Source organism: Schistocerca serialis, chromosome 4, assembly GCF_023864345.2.
Source record: "Schistocerca serialis cubense isolate TAMUIC-IGC-003099 chromosome 4, iqSchSeri2.2, whole genome shotgun sequence".
NCBI lineage: Eukaryota > Metazoa > Arthropoda > Insecta > Orthoptera > Acrididae > Schistocerca > Schistocerca serialis.
In genome coordinates, this window is record NC_064641.1 from 684,546,032 (window position 1) to 684,569,333 (window position 23,302).

The 23,302-nt window shown below is 40.9% G+C and overlaps 1 protein-coding gene across 1 annotated transcript; it reads right to left on the minus strand.

Annotated features, from left to right (window-relative positions):
* Window positions 1–77: 77 nt before the first annotated feature.
* Window positions 78–22,266, minus strand: LOC126473175 (allantoicase-like). The gene is made up of 9 exons (XM_050100063.1): window positions 22,183–22,266; window positions 16,656–16,718; window positions 13,802–13,916; window positions 13,480–13,581; window positions 10,638–10,726; window positions 6,639–6,830; window positions 3,833–3,992; window positions 2,440–2,663; window positions 78–709 (listed from the first exon to the last, which is right to left on the minus strand). The coding sequence occupies exons 1-9, from the start codon at window positions 22,231–22,233 to the stop codon at window positions 575–577; spliced, it is 1,131 nt and encodes a 376-aa protein (XP_049956020.1). The 5' UTR covers window positions 22,234–22,266; the 3' UTR covers window positions 78–574.
* Window positions 22,267–23,302: the final 1,036 nt, after the last annotated feature.

Genomic DNA, 23,302 nt, shown 5'->3' on the forward strand with positions numbered 1-23,302 from the left:
TTTAATCCATAGTGACTTAAAGACGTTTGACTAAGTGAGAAAGGAAAAGCATACCATATGCAAAAAATAAAAAATCATTAATTTATCAATAAATTTAATTTTTATTTACATTCCATATTTACAAGGTTTAAATTACTTAAATATTACCATTCACTAAAAAAGTCATGTAATAAATTATAATTTACAATATAAAATCTTTATACACAGCCATTTACAATTTATGACTAGATAGTAACAATGAAGCAGTAAAGGCTTCCTGAAGTTCAAATTCATGTGAAGAAGAGCCATGTTCTGGTCTGAAGCCTCTTTCATTTATAATTGGAGCATGCCAAAACATTCTTGTTTTATCTGAGCAGATTGGTAATCTCACTTGGGTTCTACTAGACTTATCAGTTTTCTTCCCTTTTCTTAATTTTAAGACAGATGAACAATCACAACAACAAAAATAAGCTGAATATCTCAGTTGAAACTACAGAAACTTTCGTAATTGAAATCTTATTCAATATTTAGTGTAGCCTCATGTAATGATGTATGTATCACAGTCTCAGAATTAGAAGTTTTTTAATCTGCAGGTCTACACCTCAACGTAGCCCCACAGACGAAGACGGCTTATACCTCCATCAGGTGCTATGGTGACACGAACATGAGTGAACGGACCTTTTGATCTCAGTTGATCCTTTGAGAACAAGTGTTGTTTATGTGGAAATAGCTGAAAGAAAAAAAGTGTTTGTCATGTTACTAATGTTATTACAGCTACAGAATACCAGTAACATATAAACGAAAATGAATGTACTAGTGTAGTGATTCAGTCATTTATTATATTCTATCAAGAATGAGGATATAAGAAAAGTTGAGATATACTTAAAGAAAACAATAAAATCATAGAAATGTAATCTGTACTCTGTACTAGAAATCACTCTTTCACTACAGCTTTCTATTCTTGTAGGGAGTTTTACTGGGGAAAGTAATCCAAAGCTAGACAACTCAGGTGTCCTCAGTTGGTACTATCTGACAAAGAATCAACATTACATTCACTCACAGATAATTATGCTCCACTTAACTCTACAAACTTTATTAAAACTGTTTCCAGCTGCTTTAGAAAACATACCAAATGGAAATACTTGCTAAACTTACTTTTATGATAGAGGTATACTACATAAACTTCTTTGGATGTCATTGTTACAAATCAGGCACATCCAGACCAGCTTCATGAAAATGAGAATGTACTTTGTATCCAGATTGCCACAGGTTTTATCAAAACAGTAGTATTTTTCTCAATGTTTTGTTTATGAGTACTAAAAGAAAACTTAATTTTGATTGAAAATGAAATTGCTTTTAAAAATTTGCTTGGACGTGGAAGTGTTGTCAGTTCATTGGAAAATGCAGAAATTAATTAATTTACACATCCTGAAATTCACAAAATGTTTTTGTAAAGGAATTAGGGAATATAGCAGATCTCATCCCATCAGCTGCATACTGTCCACACAGACAAATGTTTAATTGTGTAATATTTCCAAAAATCCATCCCTATATTCCTCCATATTCTTATTTTGTTACATACTAGTGCGTGCAGACTGTTCTTCACTTGAACTTTTACTAAGCTCAGTGCAGGCCAATTCAACTACCTATTCATAAATTGTAGTGGCTGGAATTGCGAGTTAGCTGATTTGTGTGCAGTGATTTTCAGGTTAAATGAGTCATGAAAATTACACCAGGATTTCAAAAAATGTAAAGGGAGAAGCTGTGAAGGATTGCATAATGGATGCATGTACTCTATTTACATAAGTAATCTATCCATGAAGCTAGCTGAGATATTCTTCTACATCCCCATCTTTCTTTTGATGTATGATTGTCATGAATGGTTAAGAGCTGGCACTCAGATTAAGTGAAAGACAGTGAATCAAGTAAATGAATCATAAACAACAGCATATTAAAGGAATTTTGGCATTACAAGAAAACTGTAAGAAGGTTAAAGTCATTGACAAAGAAGTGTAGTATATTTCTCAGCATTAACTTCTAAAAGGTAAGTAGGACTTATGAGTTAAATTTCTGTCTGTTGATCAAGAGTTATGTATTCTATTTGAGAAGATATTGGATATGAATGCATAGGGCATTAGTTAAATTATATGAAAGTTTGTCACTAAGTGAGATTTATGAAGAACTGTATGTAAATTACTTAGTTATTTATAGTGGACTGAGAACAGTAAGAATATTGTACCTCTAATAAGATGAATTTTACCTGTATTAAACATGTAGAAAAAAAAGGAATACTCAAATAGACAGGAAAACAGGAATGGATGACAAGGTCTGCCTGAATTTGTTATTTTATCAATCTCAAAAGTTTGGCTCTTTCTAAAAAAAACAGCATGAAATGCCAAATGGCTGATGATAATGATGTTGATCATGAAGACAATGATAAAAGCATAGTAAAGTATTTACCTTTTGAGGTGGAAGGAGTGTCTTCCATGGTACATTGTTGTTATCACACATAACAGTATCTCCCACTTGATGATCAAAATATACCCCTTCTATCCTTATTGAATCTGGGTAATTGCCTTTGAAGTGAGCTGTGTCAACTTCAACCACACCAATAGTTCCAGGATGGCCCATGCGAAAAATGGCCCATTCACATCCTGGTACTTGAAGTATTCCTTGAGTATCCTCTGAAACACAAAAATAATACATATCCATAATAAACTGTAAATGATTAAGGGAGACTCTCAAAAGAAAATTTTTAGAAATGATCACTAAGATGTGTATCCAAACAACTGATGTATAATAGCTGATTAGCTGTTGTAAGAAGGCAATAACATTCAAATCTTTCAAGAGGAGCGCAATATTTTGGAGAAACACTTACAGTGATAGTAGCAGTATATCAAGCAGCAATAAAGTGAAATATCATGAAACAATAGTTTGATAAATAGGCCATGGAATCTATACCGTTGACTGTAGATTAAAGATACTGATGAGTAATACATCATAGGATTTATACTGACTACGTGAATAGGGAACTTAAGAAACACGATCATAATTAGCGATTATCAGTCAACGAGGCAAAAAACAACTGCTACAATTGAGATATAATTTCATCTGTTCAGTGTAATTACTGTGTAATGGAAGTACTGAAGGTAACCACCCACCATATAGTTGAGGTACTGATCTGTCAACATGCAAATACACCAGGAGAAACTGTCACTAAGCTTTTGGACAGTGTCATTTCTTGGTGATAACAGAGCCACAACAAACAGAAAACACACACACACACACACACACACACACACACACACACACACACACACACACACAGCCTGCTGTCACCTCAACTATATTGTTAGTGGTTATCTTTGTTCCTTCAGTTTTTTGTATTCACCCAGAACTTTCCAGTATCTTGATGATGACTACTATGAGAAATAATTCTACACCATGGATAAAATTCGAAGATGCAGAATATACAAATTATTTGTAGATATTAATAAACCATGAAAATTTCAAAGAACAGTTTAAGATCAAGAAAGTCTGACACTTGACTGGTCAAGAGTTTTTTCTAGTAGATGCAGAAAGGGTACATAGTATAGCTAGAAATATAACATTTTTGTAATTATAAATTTTCTGCTGAGTAGATAAGACACTAATTTGCAATCTTCTAACTGTTAATGGAGTTTGATAACAGCAGCTGACAAATAAATCCCTTTCTTCATATCATAACAGCCGCTGTTAATGTTTTGACTCAGTCTGTATTTCCTGGATTCTCCCTATTGATGAAGCATGATATGGCAATGAATCACTGAACCACGAAAATAATTTTCAGGACCACTTCAATAAACTTGCTTACCTTCTAGTACAGGAGGTCGGTCCAGTCGCCTGGCAGTTTCCCAACCATCTCCCATGTTGATACCCGGACCAGGGCGAATTATGTTCCTTGGGTGACCAAAGTGAGCATCTGAATACCCAAGGCAAACACCACCATTTTTCATCAACAAAAGATCTACCAGCTGCAAAAGAAAGTACACATTTATTACCAAAAGTGCATAAGCTAGGCTTTGTAGTTATGAATAAGCAATGGAGAAGTTATCTCTACTGTAAACTACTATCAGTCAGAGTTTTATATAACTTTCTTTGCTGTGGGAATATAGAACAAATAGGATCTTGTGTAACCAAGAGAAATGAACTTAATGAACATTATTCTTATTAACACATTCCTGCTCCCCAAAACATTAGTTACTATATCCTTTTTCAATTTTTTCAATCTACTATTATATGTGCATATTTTCTTCATACATCAATTACCAAGTCTTCAGTCAATAGAGATTGGATATTTTGAGATGTTTACTTGAACTGTATTGTGGTAACAAACCTTATAAAAATGTGAAGTGATACCTGGATGAAAAAATAAAATAAAATCAAATGAACTGGGACAAACTGCATTTCTGTGTCACCAGCTGCCAACCTTTACAGTGAAACAATACTCAAGTGCTCAAGCAAACACAGCACTGTGGTTCAATGTTTCTGTTTAGGATTTTTATGAAGTCTGAAATTTATGTAATAATATTTACATACTTTTTGTGTATTTATTTATACTAAAAACTCGTTTAGTTGCATGAAACATTTTAGGGTTATTATAAGTCAATCCTATCATGGGTAAGCATTGTGAGGCATGTTCTCTCCTCACAGCAAATAGAAGATATAGACATCACATAAAGATAATCTTTAACTGTTGTGGCTATAATAATTTTTCCTATTTCAAAAGGAAAATAATTAAAATGGGAAGAACTAAAAGTGCAACAGATGGTGAAAAAAAGTTGTGGCAATGTGCTTCTGTGGTGGACAAATGATCCTTCTGATTGATTTTTGATTCCAAGCCAATCAAAAATGTCAAAGGTTCTACAAAACCCATCAAAACAAGAGGCTAAGGTGAGTGTTGAAGGAAATACTTTTGCTGCATGGTAATGTTTAGTTCCATAGCAAGCACAAGGAAGTCAAACTTTTCAATCAAGTATTTTTATATCACCATTACAAGGCAGAAACAGCTGGAAAAGATTTTGCATGTGTTCAGGAGGTGAACAATGCCTTGTGATTTGTCAAGGAAGAGGGCAGCAGGGTGTGTGTGCCATAGGCACTGGCATGTTGAAAATCCACCATCTGCACTCCCTGTCACCAAAAGCTTGAAAAAATAATAATAAAGTGGAGTGGAAAAGTAATGGGGCTTCTGTATAGAAGGCCAAGCAAATTTGATGACTATATATACCTTTGTCTTAGTGTTAATTACACACTGAAAGCTCAGCAGACAAAGTTTTAGCCACCTCATTTGAAATACTGCATTGAGCACTTTGGAATGGTTTAGATAGTGTAGAACTGTTGCGATCATAATGGAGTCATGCCAGTGAAGTGACATGCATGTATCAGTTGGTATCAACGTTGTAAGATGGGTCAGTAGGGAGATAAGATACAATGGTATAAATAAGCTGTTGTGTTTAGTCATGTCCATGGCCACACACAGACTGTCCATCATGTCTACAAGGAGTGGTGTAACACTTGCAACCATGTAAATTGGTCTAAGAAAAATCCTAACCGACAAGAACCAGACACCTGTGTTACACCTTTTCAATAACAGTAGGTTTCAAACTTGGCAGAAATAGCTGCAGGTAAATTTCAAACAATTTCTGACTCATCATTGTGAAGGGATCGGCGCTAAGTGTACATTTGGAGCGAGTACATTGCAAAAGGTCACTGGTCAAAGTGGTACATATAGCTGCAGATCTTCAATTGGACAAACAACATAGACACTGGACAGTATCTGACGAAGTATTCTGTGTAGTCTGACAGATAACGATTTTGTCTCTTATCAAATAATGCAAGGCCCAATGAGACCTTTAACATGCAGTGTGTGCAAGATGTTGTTGAGGGCAGATGAGATTCTGTGATGTATTGCATTTGTTTTTTGTAGTCATTCAGGTCTTCGTGTACATGAAGCAGGATGTTTATTTCAACATTCTTGGTGGTCATTTCTGGTACATTATCGTGAAGAGTATGGTGTGGACACTAACTTTCAAGATGACAACAACTGCAATCAGTGGGCTGGAGCCATACAGTCACACTTGAAGAACACTGAACAATGGATGGTGATCGACTGGTATAGTGAATTACCCAATCTTAAGACCCATATAGGGTATGAGTATTAGGAACAGTGGGTGAAAAGTAGCAATCAACATCACGTCTGTTTGGTAGCTCTTTGGGTTCTAATCATCAGTGAACTGAATAGTCATACTTGAAGAAACTTATGGGATCTTCCCCTCGCCGAAATGAGGCCCTTACATGACCTGTTTAAGGTCCAAGCAACACAAGCTGTCGCTTGGGGACCCGAGCCGAGTTGGGCTCCAGAGTTGTCCAAGTACAAGATTTTGTTTACAATGAGTTTCACAATTAGTAGCGGAAACTAAGGGAACTGACAAGGGTGAAATTATACTGAGGGAAAGCGACGAGGTGAAGGACGCCAAATAATAAGTCGCTTGTGCGGAAAAATGTTCTCGAAGCGGCCCTGGGCCCTTGTCAAGTTCAGAGGTGATGTTATACGTTATTAGCGTAATGCCCCCTAGGATTTTTGTTCGGTGTGCAAAACGTCAATGGCGGTTTTTATGTACCTTATTGATGTTGAACCTCTTCCAGTCGGGCCTGGCCTCCCCGTAAAGGTGTAGCCGGGCGATTCCGCCGTCAGGGAACATGTTGAGCCTCACGTGTGTCCACGTCTCGTCGCTGTTGATGGTGAGGTGGTTATAGCGGGTCTCTGGGTAGCCCGGCCTCAGGGCTGTCATTGGTACGATCTCCGTCCAGTGCTGCGGTAAGAAAAAGTGAATTATGATCAGCATAATGAGCTGCAGCCTTTGGTTCCGTGGTGGTGTAAGTAGGATGGGTTCCAAAAACATAGTTCGATGTGAAACGTAACTCCCACTCTTCACATAAAATATCCTCACAGTATTTGTAGGTGGCGCCCAACTGCTCGTAAATATTTGGAAAAAAGCAATTTGGGAAGAGCCAAGATCTGCTGATAAAATAATTCTTTATTTAATATACACTCCTGGAAATTGAAATAAGAACACCGTGAATTCATTGTCCCAGGAAGGGGAAACTTTATTGACACATTCCTGGGGTCAGATACATCACATGATCACACTGACAGAACCACAGGCACATAGACACAGGCAACAGAGCATGCACAATGTCGGCACTAGTACAGTGTATATCCACCTTTCGCAGCAATGCAGGTTGCTATTCTCCCATGGAGACGATCGTAGAGATGCTGGATGTAGTCCTGCGGAACGGCTTGCCATGCCATTTCCACCTGGCGCCTCAGTTGGACCAGCGTTCGTGCTGGACGTGCAGACCGCGTGAGACGACGCTTCATCCAGTCCCAAACATGCTCAATGGGGGACAGATCCGGAGATCTTGCTGGCCAGGGTAGTTGACTTACACCTTCTAGAGCACGTTGGGTGGCACGGGATACATGCGGACGTGCATTGTCCTGTTGGAACAGCAAGTTCCCTTGCCGGTCTAGGAATGGTAGAACGATGGGTTCGATGACGGTTTGGATGTACCGTGCACTATCAGTGTCCCCTCGACGATCACCAGTGGTGTACGGCCAGTGTAGGAGATCGCTCCCCACACCATGATGCCGGGTGTTGGCCCTGTGTGCCTCGGTCGTATGCAGTCCTGATTGTGGCGCTCACCTGCACGGCGCCAAACACGCATACGACCATCATTGGCACCAAGGCAGAAGCGACTCTCATCGCTGAAGACGACACATCTCCATTCGTCCCTCCATTCACGCCTGTCGCGACACCACTGGAGGCGGGCTGCACGATGTTGGGACGTGAGCGGAAGACGCCCTAACGGTGTGCGGGACCGTAGCCCAGCTTCATGGAGACGGTTGCGAATGGTCCTCGCCGATACCCCAGGAGCAACAGTGTCCCTAATTTGCTGGGAAGTGGCGGTGCGGTCCCCTACGGCACTGCGTAGGATCCTACGGTCTTGGCGTGCATCCGTGCGTCGCTGCGGTCCGGTCCCAGGTCGACGGGCACGTGCACCTTCCGCCGACCACTGGCGACAACATCGATGTACGGTGGAGACCTCACGCCCCACGTGTTGAGCAATTCGGCGGTACGTCCACCCGGCCTCCCGCATGCCCACTATACGCCCTCGCTCAAAGTCCGTCAACTGCACATACGGTTCACGTCCACGCTGTCGCGGCATGCTACCAGTGTTAAAGACTGCGATGGAGCTCCGTATGCCACGGCTAACTGGCTGACACTGACGGTGGCGGTGCACAAATGCTGCGCAGCTAGCGCCATTCGACGGCCAACACCGCGGTTCCTGGTGTGTCCGCTGTGCCGTGCATGTGATCATTGCTTGTACAGCCCTCTCGCAGTGTCCGGAGCAAGTATGGTGGGTCTGACACACCGGTGTCAATGTGTTCTTTTTTCCATTTCCAGGAGTGTAGTTTTCGGTCTACTTCTCATCTTCAGAATATAAAAGTTATTTACAACAGCATAGGTAGCAACGTTCTTATGGTGTCGGCAGATAAAGTAATATCATACTATTGAGCGTTTGATGTATTTTTCTTCTGACAGCATGTAACGCAGGATGGCTTTTACTTTATTTGGTGTCAGAATAAGAGCTTTGTCATGTTGACTGTTGTATATATCTACTTATATCATACCTGTAGATCATCAAACGACCGAAATCAGTATTTAATAAAGAAATTTATTATCAGAAGCCTTTGGCGGTACTGAAATATAATTTTTTCGTATCCTTAGTTACATGGATAAAGGAAACCAGACTGATTCAGTGTTTCTAGGCTTTGCAAAAGTTTTTTAGTACATAAACGCCTTCTAAAGAAAAGTTGTTCCTTTGGGATAACTAGCCAGGTCTGTAACTGGATCGAAATTTTCCTGTCGTCTTGAATGCTGATACTGAAGTAACATGTGGCGTGTCCTGAGGAGTGTGATATGATCATTCCTGTTAATGTTATATATTAAATACTTAGCTCATAATATTAGTTGGATGTCAGGCCTTTAGCAAATTATGCGGAAATTCTATACGGTAAAAATCGTAATAATAATCAGTTAGCTCTTTGTAGAATATCGTTTTGCTGCAAATACTGACAACTAATCATTAATGCAAAGAAATGGGAAGTTGTGCAGTTCATGAAAAGTAAAATCGTGGTATAATTTACCTATAGTATTAATGAGTCACAACTAGAGTTAGTCCTATCATGCAAATAGTTGGGTGTAACAACGTATCTGTGGATTAAGGACTGAGACTCATTTGTAGATGAAGCTAACGGCAATCTTCGATTTAATGGTAGGACACTTAAAAACTGCAGTTTGTCTGCAAAAGAGATTGAATACAAAACACTTGTACGTTATAGTTCGCGTGAACCTGCGTAAGAAACAACAATTACCATTTTAGAGGTCAGAAACTTCATATATATGTTTCCCATAAAGGTAAGGCAAACTAAAACAAATAGCAGTTAACACAATGGCGTAAAGGCAGTTATTCTTACCATGTTGCATCCGCGAACGGAACGGACAGAAAACTAATATATGGCAAAATAAAGAGTAGGCCCTATCCTTCGCGAAGCATTTAAAAGTACTCACAGAATATATAACTGTGGATACTGGGAAACCACATTTTGTGTTGGTGTAAGTTCTCTAACAAAACGCCTGCATATTAGGCTGACTATTAGAAACACCTGGCAAATAATAAGAAGGGAATTTTAAGTACCACAGCAAGTTAGCTTGATTTGTGAGAAAAGGTATAGGGCTTCTAAAAAGAAACAGAAATGCTTACGTCCCGCTTGAAGTAAAACGCCTATTATTCCTCGAAAAGTTATGCAGAAAATTTAGAGAATCGGTTTTCACTGAGAGTTTTAACAGTGTTCTAGCTGTTACAATTAATTAAAGCATTTACATTTCACGTAGGTCACTTCAGCAGTCACAGAAATCGAGCATCTGTAGATTACGCTAAACAATCAACGATGTGTAAATAGATTTAGAGCAACGGACACTGTTGAACCCAGTGTAACCAGAGACGCATTTCGTCTTCTCCGCCTTCGTTGTCGCTGATGTCCTCACCATATCCCTGGTAAAGGCTCCTTACCCGGCGCTCTCAGCCAGGCAAACTGAACGAAAGACTGTTTTTAATAAAAAAGGAGTGTTACTCCTTTATCACTTCTTCTTTATTATAAATCACGACAGACAACCTGCTAACCCCTAGAGCTCAAATTTACTGAATCTGCTTTTTGTTTATTTACTTGTACTTTACTTTTATTTTCAAACGATTTTATTTATCTCGCGAAACATAAGGAAATTTTACAACATAGCAGCCTGTCATAGTGCTGAATTTGAATGTTTACACAGAAAAGTGGAATTGTCATGACTGCAACATGTGACAAAGAAACCTCTGTTTTAGTCTGTTTATCGGCATCATGAAGTTCTCTGCACAGCTATTATGTGGCTAGTTCACGTGACAATTGAGCTTCTCTCATAGAAAATGGCGAAATAGAGATTCACAAAACACTGTTACTCTACGAGCCAGTTGGTGATTTTCGTAATTTTAAAAAAAAAAAAAAAAACAGAACTCACCTGCGAGTCGAGCTGCTGTATTTCTTTCATCATCTCTGGTGTCGCAGCATTCCCGATATGAGAATCTCTGTTGGGGATGCAAGCCTCATCTGAAATAGGAACAGATGATATCCTTGTAGTTGTGTTCTATAACATCTTTTGAAATGAGAGCGCAAAAAAGACGAAAAGAGAGAGAGAGAGAAAGGGAAAAGGGGGAGAGAGGCAGAGAGAGAGTGAGGAGAGGTAGGTAGGTAGGGAGGGAGGGAGGTAGGGATGGAGGGAGGGAGAGGGGGAGGGATGGAGAGAGAGAGGGAGAGAGAGAGAGAGAGAGAGAGAGAGAGAGAGAGAATATTAAAAAAAAACACACACACAGAGAAGGAGAAAGAGAGCATGGGTTTGTTAAATTAAACACACAACATTGCCCGAACATATCAAGAAGAAAATATTAAAAAAGTTTAATCAATCCCAAAACTTAATCTTGCTAAGACTGTTCCTTTTCAAGAATCTAAATAGAAAACCTCTGTTATCCGTAACTCACAGCTTCAGACCTGACTTCGTTGAGAATATTGGAGATACAATAAATAACGCTTAAAGTCACAAAAAGAATGCCAGTGAATGGTTAGAAGGTTACGGGGTCCGATAGAACTTTATTTCACTTTATTTTGTCAGTTTTGGAGGGATTCGCACGCGTGGTAACATGTTGCCTTGTAACATGTAACATGAAAACGAACGGTTTCCAGACATATGTTCCCGAGTAAAACTTTACGTAATAAGTCCCCTGTGTAGGTTATAGAAATGGAAATCGTAGAGCACCCTCCCTAGTCGCTGTTCGTATTTCCAAAACATGTTTGGCTTAAGAAAAGTTTTCTATGTAATGTTGCACAGTTGGTCATTTAATCCCTTCAGAATATCTCTACAGTTGTGATGAACTTTGAGTGTTACATACATGAATTCGCTTTTGTGGAGATGATTTATAAACTAGTGGATACAAATCTTGTAAACAGGTAGAGAGTTCCAATGTCGTCATGTCTTCTTGGATTGAGAAGTGATGATTTCTCAGACAGGAAGATGGAATAACGATTGTGGCATAGATCCAGTTGGATTAGTGGAATTCTGAGAAGAAAGTGTTCCAACACATTCGTACAATACTTGTTATTCACATTGTGGCACGAAGTAATGAAGATGAGGACAGAGACACGATTGCAACTGGAGCACCAGTCGGAGTTGAGAAGGTTGTGGAAAGGTTCAGCAGTGGACTTGTTAAAAGAGTAGAGGGTCTACAGATATTCCAAAGCAAATAAGACCCGTAGTTTTGATGGCTGTTGCAAAGTGACGAGTTTTTATGCAGTGTTTGATGTTCCTGTCGCTGCAGCCGTTTCGCATTGGCCATATATTGATATGCTGAGAAGCGGAACACGTGAAATACCACAGCCCAATTTCCCGCCGGCCGCGGTGGTCTCGCGGTTCTAGGCGCGCAGTCCGGAACCGCGCGACTGCTACGGTCGCAGGTTCGAATCCTGCCTCGGGCATGGATGTGTGTGATGTCCTTAGGCTAGTTAGGTTTAAGTAGTTCTAAGTTCTACGGGACTGATGACCACAGCTGTTAAGTCCCATAGTGCTCAGAGCCACTTGAACCATTTTTTTTGAACCGATTTCCCAGAAACTTCGCTCAGTGGAAGAGGAGTAAAAATAAGCGAACATTTATCTCAATTTATTCGTAGGCACTCGCCTGTTTCTGAGAAAACGACGGTACAAGTTCTCTTTATGTGCCTTTGAGAGAGAAAAAAGTTCAGCTAAAGCGTGGCACAGCGACTAGCGCCGCGGCCTCACGCTTTTGCGCCGCGTGTTCGAAACATGATGATCATTTTTATTTTTGTTTTCCTCTTACCTACCCATGTCCGTAAAAGAAAACTACACGAATGTTTCCCAATGTATACTGAAATAACGTTGTCCTTGTTCGTCTACGAATTGTGTCTGGTGAATGAATTAAAAAAAAAAAAGAATGAATGATAAAGTCACTTGAAATTGTTTTCGGTGGAATTCCTGTAGCCTATCTTCATCCATAATTACTTGCAAGCGCCAGTTTCTTGTAATATGTTCCGTTATGCTCGGACTGGTGCGAAATTATTGCCAACAAAATGGTTCGAATGGCTCTGAGCACTATGGGACTTAACATCTGAGGTCATCAGTCCCCCAGAACTTAGAACTACTTAAACCTAACTAACCTAAGGACATCACACACATCCATTCCCGAGCAGGATTCGAACCTGCGACCGTAGCGGTCGCGCGGTTCTAGACTGAAGCGCCTAGGACCGCTCGGTCACTATTGCCAACACGTGAAATCTTTAGCAATATGGACAATGTTTCTTTACCGTGAAAGATTCATACGAAGAAATTTCACTGTGCAAACCCTCCTTCACGCAATGTTCGTGGCATTCGGAATTTCTATGTTTCGAATGTTTCTACGATGTGAAATCTAGCTGTAAATTTATTACTAAGATAACGCCCTTGTATCCCCCTTCTTGATAAGAAACATTCTTGTGGTAACTTTCTCCGGACATGGGTACATAAAACAAAAAAATAGATACAAATAAAATAAAATGAATAAAAACAGAAACTGGACCCAAAATTAAGAAGTCTCAACACTAGCCATTGTGCTAGCTGAGAATATCGCGCGCTAAAATGCATCTGAAGTACGCCTAAAACTGTGACCTCCGTTTTCTAAGAAATGATCGGGTATCTATGGATGAGACAGGACACGTTTATTTTGACTCCTCTTCCACTGGAAGATGTTTCTGGGAAATCAGTCTGTGCCACTTGTAGTGCTCTCCTCGTGAGTAGCTCCGTGGAATGTTTCGCTTACCTTTGCGCGACAGGTTGGCAGCCTGCAGAGAGAAGCGCGGCGCGAAATTTCCTGTGAAGTACGCCGTGTCCACGGTGACGCCTCTCAGGACTCCAGGAACACCTGCACCAAGAGAATGGCCAACTTGAGCAAGTCTTCAACACTGAATTCTCAGTGTTTTAAGCGATGATGCAGCGCGGAAAAGACATGTACTATTTGCATTTCGCCGCGGTAATCGCGCAAAATATAACTTCAGGTCCACCTAGATGGCCGAGAAAATATCGTTGCTAACAGAGAAGTACGATTTGTCAAGCAAGCCCTTCGCTTCTGCTGGCCTACGTACCGAGCCTGAGGATGGCCCAGTCGTGACCGGGGGTGCGTCGGCGCCTCGTCTCCCAGCCGTCCATCCACTTGCCACACTCGGTGAACTCGCCCTCCCGCCACTCTGGAGGGTCCTCCTGAAATCAACAATGTCTCCAGTCACTTCCGTGTTACGAATACGTTCTGCCTTCCTTAGGAAAAATCTAGCTGTCGCAAACAGGTAGTGTTGTGAACACATACTTCAGACCACAGGAATAATACTACATTGAAGGGCCAAAGAAACTGATACAGGCATGTGTATTCAAATACAGGAATACGTAAACAGGCAGAATACGGCGCTGCAGTCGGTAACGCCTATATAAGACAACAAGTGTCTGGCGCAGTTGTTACATCGGTTATTGCTGCTAAAATGCCGGCTTATCAAGATTTAATTGAGTTTGAACGTGGGGTTATAGTTGGGCACGAGCGATGGGATACATCAACTCTGAATCGCGATGAAGTGGGGATTTTCCAGTGGGACCATTTCAAGAGTGTATCGTGAATATCAGGAATCCGGTAAAACATCAAACCTCCGACATCGCTGCGGCCGGAAAAAGACCCTGCAAAGTGACATAAGTGCAATCCTTCCGCAAATTGTTGCAGATTTCAGTGCTGGGCCATCAACAAGTGTCAGCGTGTGAACCATTCAACGAAACATCAAGGGTATGGGGTTTCGGTTCCGAAGGCCCACTCGTGTACCCTTCATGACTGTATGACACAAAGCTTTACTCCTCGCCTGGGCCTGTCAACACCGACATTGGACTGTTGATGACTGGAAACATGTTACCTGGTCGGACGAGTCTCGTTTCAAATTGTACCGAGCGGATGGACGTGTACCTGTATGGAGACAACCTCATGATTCCACGGGCCCTGGATGTCAGCAGGGGACTTCAAGCTGATGGAGGCTCTGCAATGGTGCGGGGCGTGTGCAGATGGGGTGAGATGGGACCCCTAATACGTCTAGGTGACACGTACGTAAGTATCCTGTTGGTCACCTGCATCCATTCATGTCCACTGTGCATTCTTACGGACTTGAGCAATTCCAGCAGGACAATGCAACAACCCACACGTCCAGAATTGCTACAGAGTGGCGCCAGGAATATTCTTCTGAGTTTAAACACTTCCTCTGGACATCAGACTCCCCAGACAAGAACATTATTGAGCATATTTGAGATGCCTTGCAACGTGCTGTTCAGAAGAGATCTACACCCTCTCTTACTCTTACGGATTTATGAACAGTTTACAGGATTCATGGTGTCAGTTCCCTCCAGCACTGCTTCAGACATTAGTCGAGTCTATGCCCCGCCGTATTGCGGCACTTCTGCCTGCTCGCGGGGGTCCTACACGATGTCAGGCAGGTGCACCAGTTTCTTTGACTCCTCAGTGTAAATATGGAAGGGAAAACAATAAATAAAGTATCCCACAGAGTTTAATGTTTGACCCAGTACTGTCCTTGACGTACATACATGATTTACCAACGGTATCGGAGCACTCTTCAAAAGTGTAGAAAATAGAGTCTCGTGGCTACAAGACCTCAAGAGGAGGTTTCTATGAGCAAGAGAGCTTCCTTACTAGCGGTGTAAGAGAGTTGTATCTTAAGTGCATCTCTTCCGTGTAAGTGACTGCAATGAATGTATGGATAGTGTGATGACATGTTTATGTTGTATGATGACGAGAAAAGAGTGAGAACGTAGCCATCAACAGTGTCACGTGCCCGCACTCATTGAAACAGTGCGGTCAGGTTCGGAATTCACGACATGGCGCAAAATCTGGTGACCAGACCACCTCTTCTGCTTTTGCTGTTAAAGACTGATGACGAAAATTTTTTCATCATCTGTATTCGAACAGGCTACCTTTGAATAGAGCGCCGGAGCGCAGGTCTGCTTTAGCAGCATTGGCTGCTGTGATGTTAGCTAAATAATGATACTGCTAGCTGCGTGAAAAAAAAAACCACTGAAGAAACCAGAAAACAACGTCGGATGTCAATGTAACTTCGTACACGAACACGCCATCAGCGGCGGTTGTGTAAATGATTACAGTTACCAGTCTCTGACAGAGCGGCCAGCAGATGCGGTAGTGTTGTTCACCTTTAGTGTTGCCACCAAATCTGCGAGGGTATACAAGTATAAGGGTCGTGAACAACGTCAGACACTGGACTCGCATTTGGGAGGACGACGGTTCAAACCCGCGTCCGGCCATCCTGATTTAGGTTTTCCGTGATTTCTCTAAATCGCTTCAGGCAAGTGCCGGGATGGTTCCTCTGAAAGGGCACGGCCGATTTCCCTCCCTCATCCGATGGGACCGATGACCTCGCTGTTTGGTCCCCTACCTCAAATCAACCAACCAACAGTTTAGATGTTTTTTTGACTATGAAGGGCACAGAGACGCCAGGTACTGGTGCGAGGCAGCGTTATCAGTACCTGACAGATTTTGAAAGGAGCTTCATTGTGGGCCACCATTTGGCTGACTGCTGTAATTGTGCAATATCCAGATTTGTAGGACATTCGCATGTGACTGGGGTGCGATGTTAGACTGCATGAGAATGTGAATACTCGTCGTCAAGGTTCTGTTCACCACGTGGAGGATGGCTGATCTATGCACCAAGCACGTGATGACCTCTTCTGATCTGTGCCTGCCATCCGAGAACGAGTAACGGGCTTCCTCCAACTTTCAGAGTCATCCCGCAGCGTTAACCCATGAAGTTTCATTTCGTTTCCTACTGCGCTTCTCAGTGCTACTGCTGATAACCTACATGTGTATAGTACCAAGACGATTCGTGGAATTCCTACTCTTCCTGCGGAATGCTTTAATAAAACATGACTTGCCAGTCCACTCACCTTTATGAGGTTCTCGGCCACAGCAAACCAGTCATCAGTTGCGAACAGTACCTGCCCACCGTTCTGTAAAAGACGAAAAGCGTTGTCACTGCAGTATCATTAGCAAACGGAACATGTTGATCATCACAGCCCATCAAAGTCCATAACTTAATATTTCTCTGCGAACTGTAGCACGAGCAAATATAGTTTGTGAAGTGACAGTCCGTTAAATGAAACCTGACAAGTTCAGCGAGAAAATAGCTCTTAACCGTGGTGGAAAAATATGCGATATAGAAAAGAAATTGAATTCGACCCTTAATAGATTAGTTTTTATAATCCTTTTACATTTTTTATTGGCTTTCGAAATTTGTCCAAACATCTACCTTGTTATTGGTTTTGTTATTCTTTTGTTTTTGTGACTTCAAAATTATGCAATATTACAATGGACATTCAGGAGCCAGGTTACATAATTTTATCGGAGTCCTAATTTTCACATACAATGTTTAAGGTCAGAGTGTATAAGGTAATAAATATGACATAGACTACAATAAATAGTCTGTCCAACAGGTGCAGTATGAAGTGATAAATTCTTTAACTATCTACCGTCTTCAGAGAGGATATAATACTGGCGAACAACATCACAAAATATATTACACATATGGAGAGTGAGGTGCAAACAGTGTCGTGGTAATGTAATTCAAAATGTTAAACAGTAAATAAATATAAAGGGAACAAACCACAAAACCATTAGCCTCAAACATCGGAAAAAGCAATATTCTGTTCTTGCGTTCGCGCACTTATTTACGATGTGTGTGTGTGTGTGTGTGTGTGTGTGTGTGTGTGTGTATGTGTGTGGCTGTGTTTGTAGGTGCGCTTGCACGCGTGTGCGACGATGAGGTAGAAGAGGAAGAGGACAACACTTTCAAAGAACGATACTCGATAGAAAAGTAGATGTACTCGAGCTAAAACATTTAATAGTCTTTCGATTTGAATTGAATTACCAATCACAATAAAACAAATTGAAGATAAAAGTATTGAAGAATAACTTGAGGAGGTGTTACATATGGAAAATAAATTAATTCTGTAGGACTTCTCCAGTTTCGTGCTTTTAGTTTATAATTACGAAGATTTTTTACCAAGAAGCGTCGGAAGAATCAGTTAACATGATAAATGCTTCTTTTATGTTATAACATGGGTTCATTCCAGCTGTCTACGTTAAAACAGAGTATCACCCTGCCTAAAACTACAGAAAACAAGAATTTGGTTATCCTACTAAATATGTTACAAATGTTGTACGTAGTATATAACTTATTTTAGCTCGGTATCTCAGTTTCCAATGGTGAGTTGTTCGCACTGAAAACTTGTATAACAGTCTGTACGTTGGTATGTAGGTGGATGCTAACAAGGTTTGACGACTACTTGGAAAACGATGACCAAATTCTTTAAATTTACTTTTCAGTCTTTTTTAGCGCTCCTGTTCCTCACACATTGTAAAAAATAATGTGATTCGGATCATCTGTCTCGCTACACAACGGAAACGGTATGGCACCGATGTTGATTATATGAAGACGATGTTTGTTTTTCCAGTGATTGACTTCAGTCTTGTAATAGCTGTTTGAAACTTCTTGACGCCTGTCCTATGAAACCATGGCACTGCTGGAATTGTTGGACGAATTAACGCATCATGGATACCTTTGATTTGAGAGCTTCTTAACAATTCTTCTTGCCAGTTTGTTACCAACCGCTTACTGAGTATGGGAACTGTATTATTTAACGAAATTTTCTCATATTTAAGAACCTCAGTTGTTGAAAAAAAAAGAAAAAAAACACGTCGAAAAGTGTCTCGTTGCCAGTATTTAGATTTATCACATAACAATTTCTTCCCCTTATGCCAAACAAATATGCGTGGACAGCAGTTTTCAACTCCTCAAGAAGTTGTTGATACCTTCCAACACAATGCTTTTGATATACGAACATCACAATGGAAAAATGTACAGATTTTACGAGAGAGTATCTGTGGAAACAATAAACAGATTTGTAACAGTAACAGTAAAATGTTTTTATTTCATTGCTTTTGTAAAAGCTAAAAAGGCAGCCCTCGTACGTTTGGCTGTGCCAATGAATGATGAGTCGTTGTCCAGTAGTAATGGTTAGGCCAAGGTTAATGGTATGTTCGTCTTCATAACAATAACATCCTGACAATTTTACATATCTGTCATTCTCTGCGACTTTCATCGCTGATAACGCTTTTGCGCGCAAAAATGTGCAGTCGCACTTGGATTTGGGTTCCACGTTGAATTGCAATTTCCCTGTAAGTATCTGCTTGTCTGGTTCCAGAACGCAATAATGTACCTCTTATAAAACGTCCCCTTTGAACAATTATCAATGACTGTGCTTAAACTGACACACAATATTTTTTAGCGCAACCCAATCTGACTTTCAAAAATCCCTACAAAAGAATGGCCCTGACTAACATTAACCTATACGTTTCACAAATCACTTACCTCACAAAAATCTTGGTTACTCGAACTACTGCAATACATCGAGCGCCACCACTGCCAGCTAAATAAAAGATTCAAACTACGGAAGGCACTAACTACTGGTAGGCATAGTTAGCAAATGAAAGATTTTAATAGAGAACAAACAATGTATTTACCTTAATAGTGTTGAAAAATCATAATATACATAGCAGTTCATGACATCCAGTCTTATAAATTTCCAAACTCCGCCATTTCTCTCCCCACATCCACCACTGCTGGCGGCTCACCTCCAACTGCGCAACGCTACGCGCTGTTAACATCCAGCTGCCCAACACTACAATGGCGAGTATTACAACAATGCCAACCAGCCACTGACTGCACACAGCGCAGCCAGTGATTTTCATACAGAGCGCTACATGGCGTTACCAATATAAAAACCTAAACAACCTACTTACACTCTTCCAGCAGGATATTGGCTGGTAAACGTAAATATTGAAACTATTGTCTGCTGTACTCATGTCTGAGAAGAAAAATTCCATACAGGGACATTGGCTCTGCATTAGATGTATACGCTGTAGTGGTGATTTTTCCGGACTTCAAACCTAAGCGCCAGTCCGGATTTATTCCGTCGCGGTCAACGCGCTGAGTTTGGAGAACAGGACGCGAGACGTGCTCGGATTGCTCAGATGGTAATGGCGTTGCCTGGGAATGGCAAACGTCTAACATCTGTATATAAATCTGTATTCTGCAAGCCACCTTACAGTGTGAGGTGGAGGGTTATTCCGGGACAACTATCTGATCCCCCTTTCCCTGTTCCATTCGCGAAGAATGTCGGTAAAACTCCGTATCAACACTAATTTCACTGAAGTTTGTGGTCAATTCACGATACGTACGTGGGAGGAAACATTATGTTGTTCGCCTCTCGAAATTTCATTAGTAGAGCTCTCCGTGATGCACAGCGCCTCTCTTGCAGCGTCTGACAAATGAATTTATTGAGCATCTCCATAACTCACTCGCGCCAAGTAAGCAATCCCGTAATGAAAACCACCGATTTTCGTTGGATCTTCTCTATGTTCTTCACAATCGAATCTGGTAAAAGTCACAGACTGATCGGTAACAGTGAAGAATCGCTCATTGTCAGCCCCTTCTTTCGTGGAACAATTAGGCCCTAATTTCCTTCAAATTCTTCCAATGACTCTCAGCCCGGAATCAGCTTTTCCTACAATTTGTTTTACGCTATCATTCTTCTTTAGATCGCTCTGAACGATTACCGTAAAATGAACTGAATAGGAGCAATGGAGTGAACAGAAAGGACACTTCCAAAATAATTAAGTGCTATCGCGGCGGAAGACAAGTGGGAATGTCATTTAAGGGTTTGTTTGTTTAGGCTGGTAGCGAACCAGTCTAGCAGGGAAAGCATGAATTTCTAAGTTGGTGACACTGCCAATTGATGGCTGTTCACTCTATGACAAATATCATATGTGGCTCTGTATTTGCTTACTTCGAATCTAAATTACGTTGTTTTAAGTACGTGGTAAGCAAAGTTGAAGTCCCGTTTCATTAACGAAAAATTCAGTTTTAAAATATACCGTAATTTGTCATATGTTTCGGAAAGTTAGGGTTGTGTTTCCGGAATTTGCGAGATGAATAGAAACAGTAATATTGTCTTTCTACGGAAGAAGACGAAAAATTTGACGGAAATGGAAAACCATCCGGCACTGTTGTTAGCTCAAGAGATTATGCTGTGATTACAGTATGTGACAAAGTAAGCAGTCATTTAGATTGTATGCATGTAACATTTGTTATTAATTTTAGATGGCAAAGGTTTTTGCTATATTAACTGGTAGTGAGTCAAGTCAAAGACATCATTTTTATACATGACGTCCGTGACTTAATATATTAACAACAAAGCTCATCAATTTAATGTTACAATAAAGTAATTAGGGTTATAACAACTTCTATTTGGAAAACAGATTTTCAAAAATCGCTCTCTGCGAGATGAATATGAACACTAAATTTTTATTTTTTTATGTTATAAAAACATTAGCTAGCTCCCAAAACATTATATAGTTAAAGTTCGATACAAGCTCTGTTATTCAATATAATTCTGATTTTCATGTTTAGTGCTAATGCCAACGGCCTTGCCGCAGTGATAACACCATTTGCCATCAGATCACCGAAGTTAAGCGCTGTCGGGCTGGGCTAGCACTTGGATGGGTGACCATCCGGTCTGCCGAGCGCTGTTGGCAAGCGGGGTGCAGCCCTTGTGAGGCAAACCGAGGAGCTACTTGACTGAGAAGTAGCGGCTCCGGTCTCGGAAACTGATATACGGCCGGGAGAGCCGTGTGCTGGCCACATATCCGCATCTGATGACGCCTGTGGTCTGAGGATGACACGGCGGCCGGTCGGTGCCGTTGGGCCCTCATGGCCTGTTCGGGCGGAGTTTAGTTTAGTTTGATTAATTATGTCTTTCTAAAATTAACAATTATTTTTTCTTTTTCAAAACTTTTTCTATTCACCCCATTTTACGGTACTCCTAGATATTGTACACTAATTATCGTTTCCAGAAATGTATTGCCAGCAGTGTGGTCGTACAGTAATGGATTCGTTCTCCTTCTTGTGCTGAATGCCTTACATTTTTTTATGTTTCATCCGCCATTCCCTGCACAAATCATTAATCCTCTGCAAGTCTTCTTGCAGTTCGTTAAGACTTCTGGCGTTGCTACCTTCTTATAAACAACTTCATCGTCTGCGAACAGCCTGACGGGTCTTCTGTCTTTATAAACAACAACCGTCCTAAAATGAAATTTTCACTCTGCAGCGAAGTGTGCGCTGATATGAAACTTCCTGGAAGATTAAAAATGTGTGCCGGACCGAGACTCGAATTTGTGACCTTTACCTTTCGCGGGCAAGTGCTCTTCCATGTGAGTCGTGCTTAGGTAGCTCAGACGGTAGAGCACTTGCCTCAGTTGAAATACGTGAGAGTGTTTCGAAAACGAAAGCTAGGAGGTTTGTTTGCGTTTTCGAGTCCAAGAGCGTGGCGTGCCAATGCGGGCCACGTAACTTACCCTCTCGGCGCAGAGGTCGTTGAGCTGAGTGAAGGCTGTCTGGGTGTCCATGTCGGCGGACGCAGTGCGCTTCTGGTAGCGGCTCCTGGCAGGCACGTCTCTATATAAGGCCTGCCGCTATCTACTGACCCTAGGCTGTAGGCGCGTGCCCGCCCTTAATCGAGCTTACACGTCATCAGCCACGCTTTCCGCAGCGCGTCTGCTCAGTGTCATCAAACACATCCTGCCACTGGCTATTGTATAACAGACGCCGTCCTGCGTTCGAATTATGGTAAAGGGGTCACAGAGTATTAGGGTCTCTCCCGAGTCCTCCCCCCGCCCCCCCCCTCCCCCCCGCCTCCCCGTCACAATTTAACTTTACGTCACCACCACTTGCATTGTGCCACTGGTGCCTACTCTAATAATAATAATAATAAAATATGTTTTTTATTTCGAATAATTCTTTCAGGTGGTGCGATAAATCAACATTGTTTCTCCTTCTTTGTTTCCAATTGCAGTTTCCTTTGGGCCCACACCTCTTTTCACTATTCGAGAATGTCGTTCCTTCTCTTCTTGTGGCCGCCTTCCTCCATTTCTTGATTTTTTCCCTGTCCTTTTTTTAAATGCATCTTTAAAAATTGTTCTGTTTCTTATTGCGTCCATATCGAGTTTCACATCTTCGATACCTCTTCCCATTTCTTTCTCCCACGTGATTGTGGATTTGTTATTGTTTAGTAAGTCGAAGATCTGTTTAATTGCACATATTTCCATGAAATTTTAAACTCCCTCTTTTTATTATCGTAAGACGGGGAGCATAGAAACAATTTTGAACTCCAAAATAAAAAAAAGTAAGTTTAAAAAGAGATATTAAAATCAAAACGAGTACAGGTCTTGTGAGTAATTTAAAATTGCAATTAGATTTGGGACCTGTCTCATGTTTTTATAACATACAAAATAAAATCTTGGTCTTTCTCTTCACCCTGCAGACATGTGAAAATATGTTTTCGATCTAGAAGAATAAGATAAAAGTTCTTTCGTACAGAAAAGTTTTTCAATACAAAATCTAGAAATATTGAATGAAATGTGGTTTTTAATCTTTTTTCCAAATAAAAATTGGTGCATCTCTAATTACTTTATTTTA

Coding starts and splice junctions, on each gene's coding strand:
- LOC126473175 (XM_050100063.1), bottom strand. CDS start 22,233: ATGGACACCCAGACAGCCTTCACTCAGCTCAACGACCTCTGCGCCGAG. Junction 10,727..13,479: donor TGCCAACCTGTCGCGCAAAG/GTAAGCGAAACA, acceptor TTCCTATTTCAG/ATGAGGCTTGCATCCCCAAC. Junction 2,664..3,832: donor CCGACCTCCTGTACTAGAAG/GTAAGCAAGTTT, acceptor TTTGTGTTTCAG/AGGATACTCAAGGAATACTT.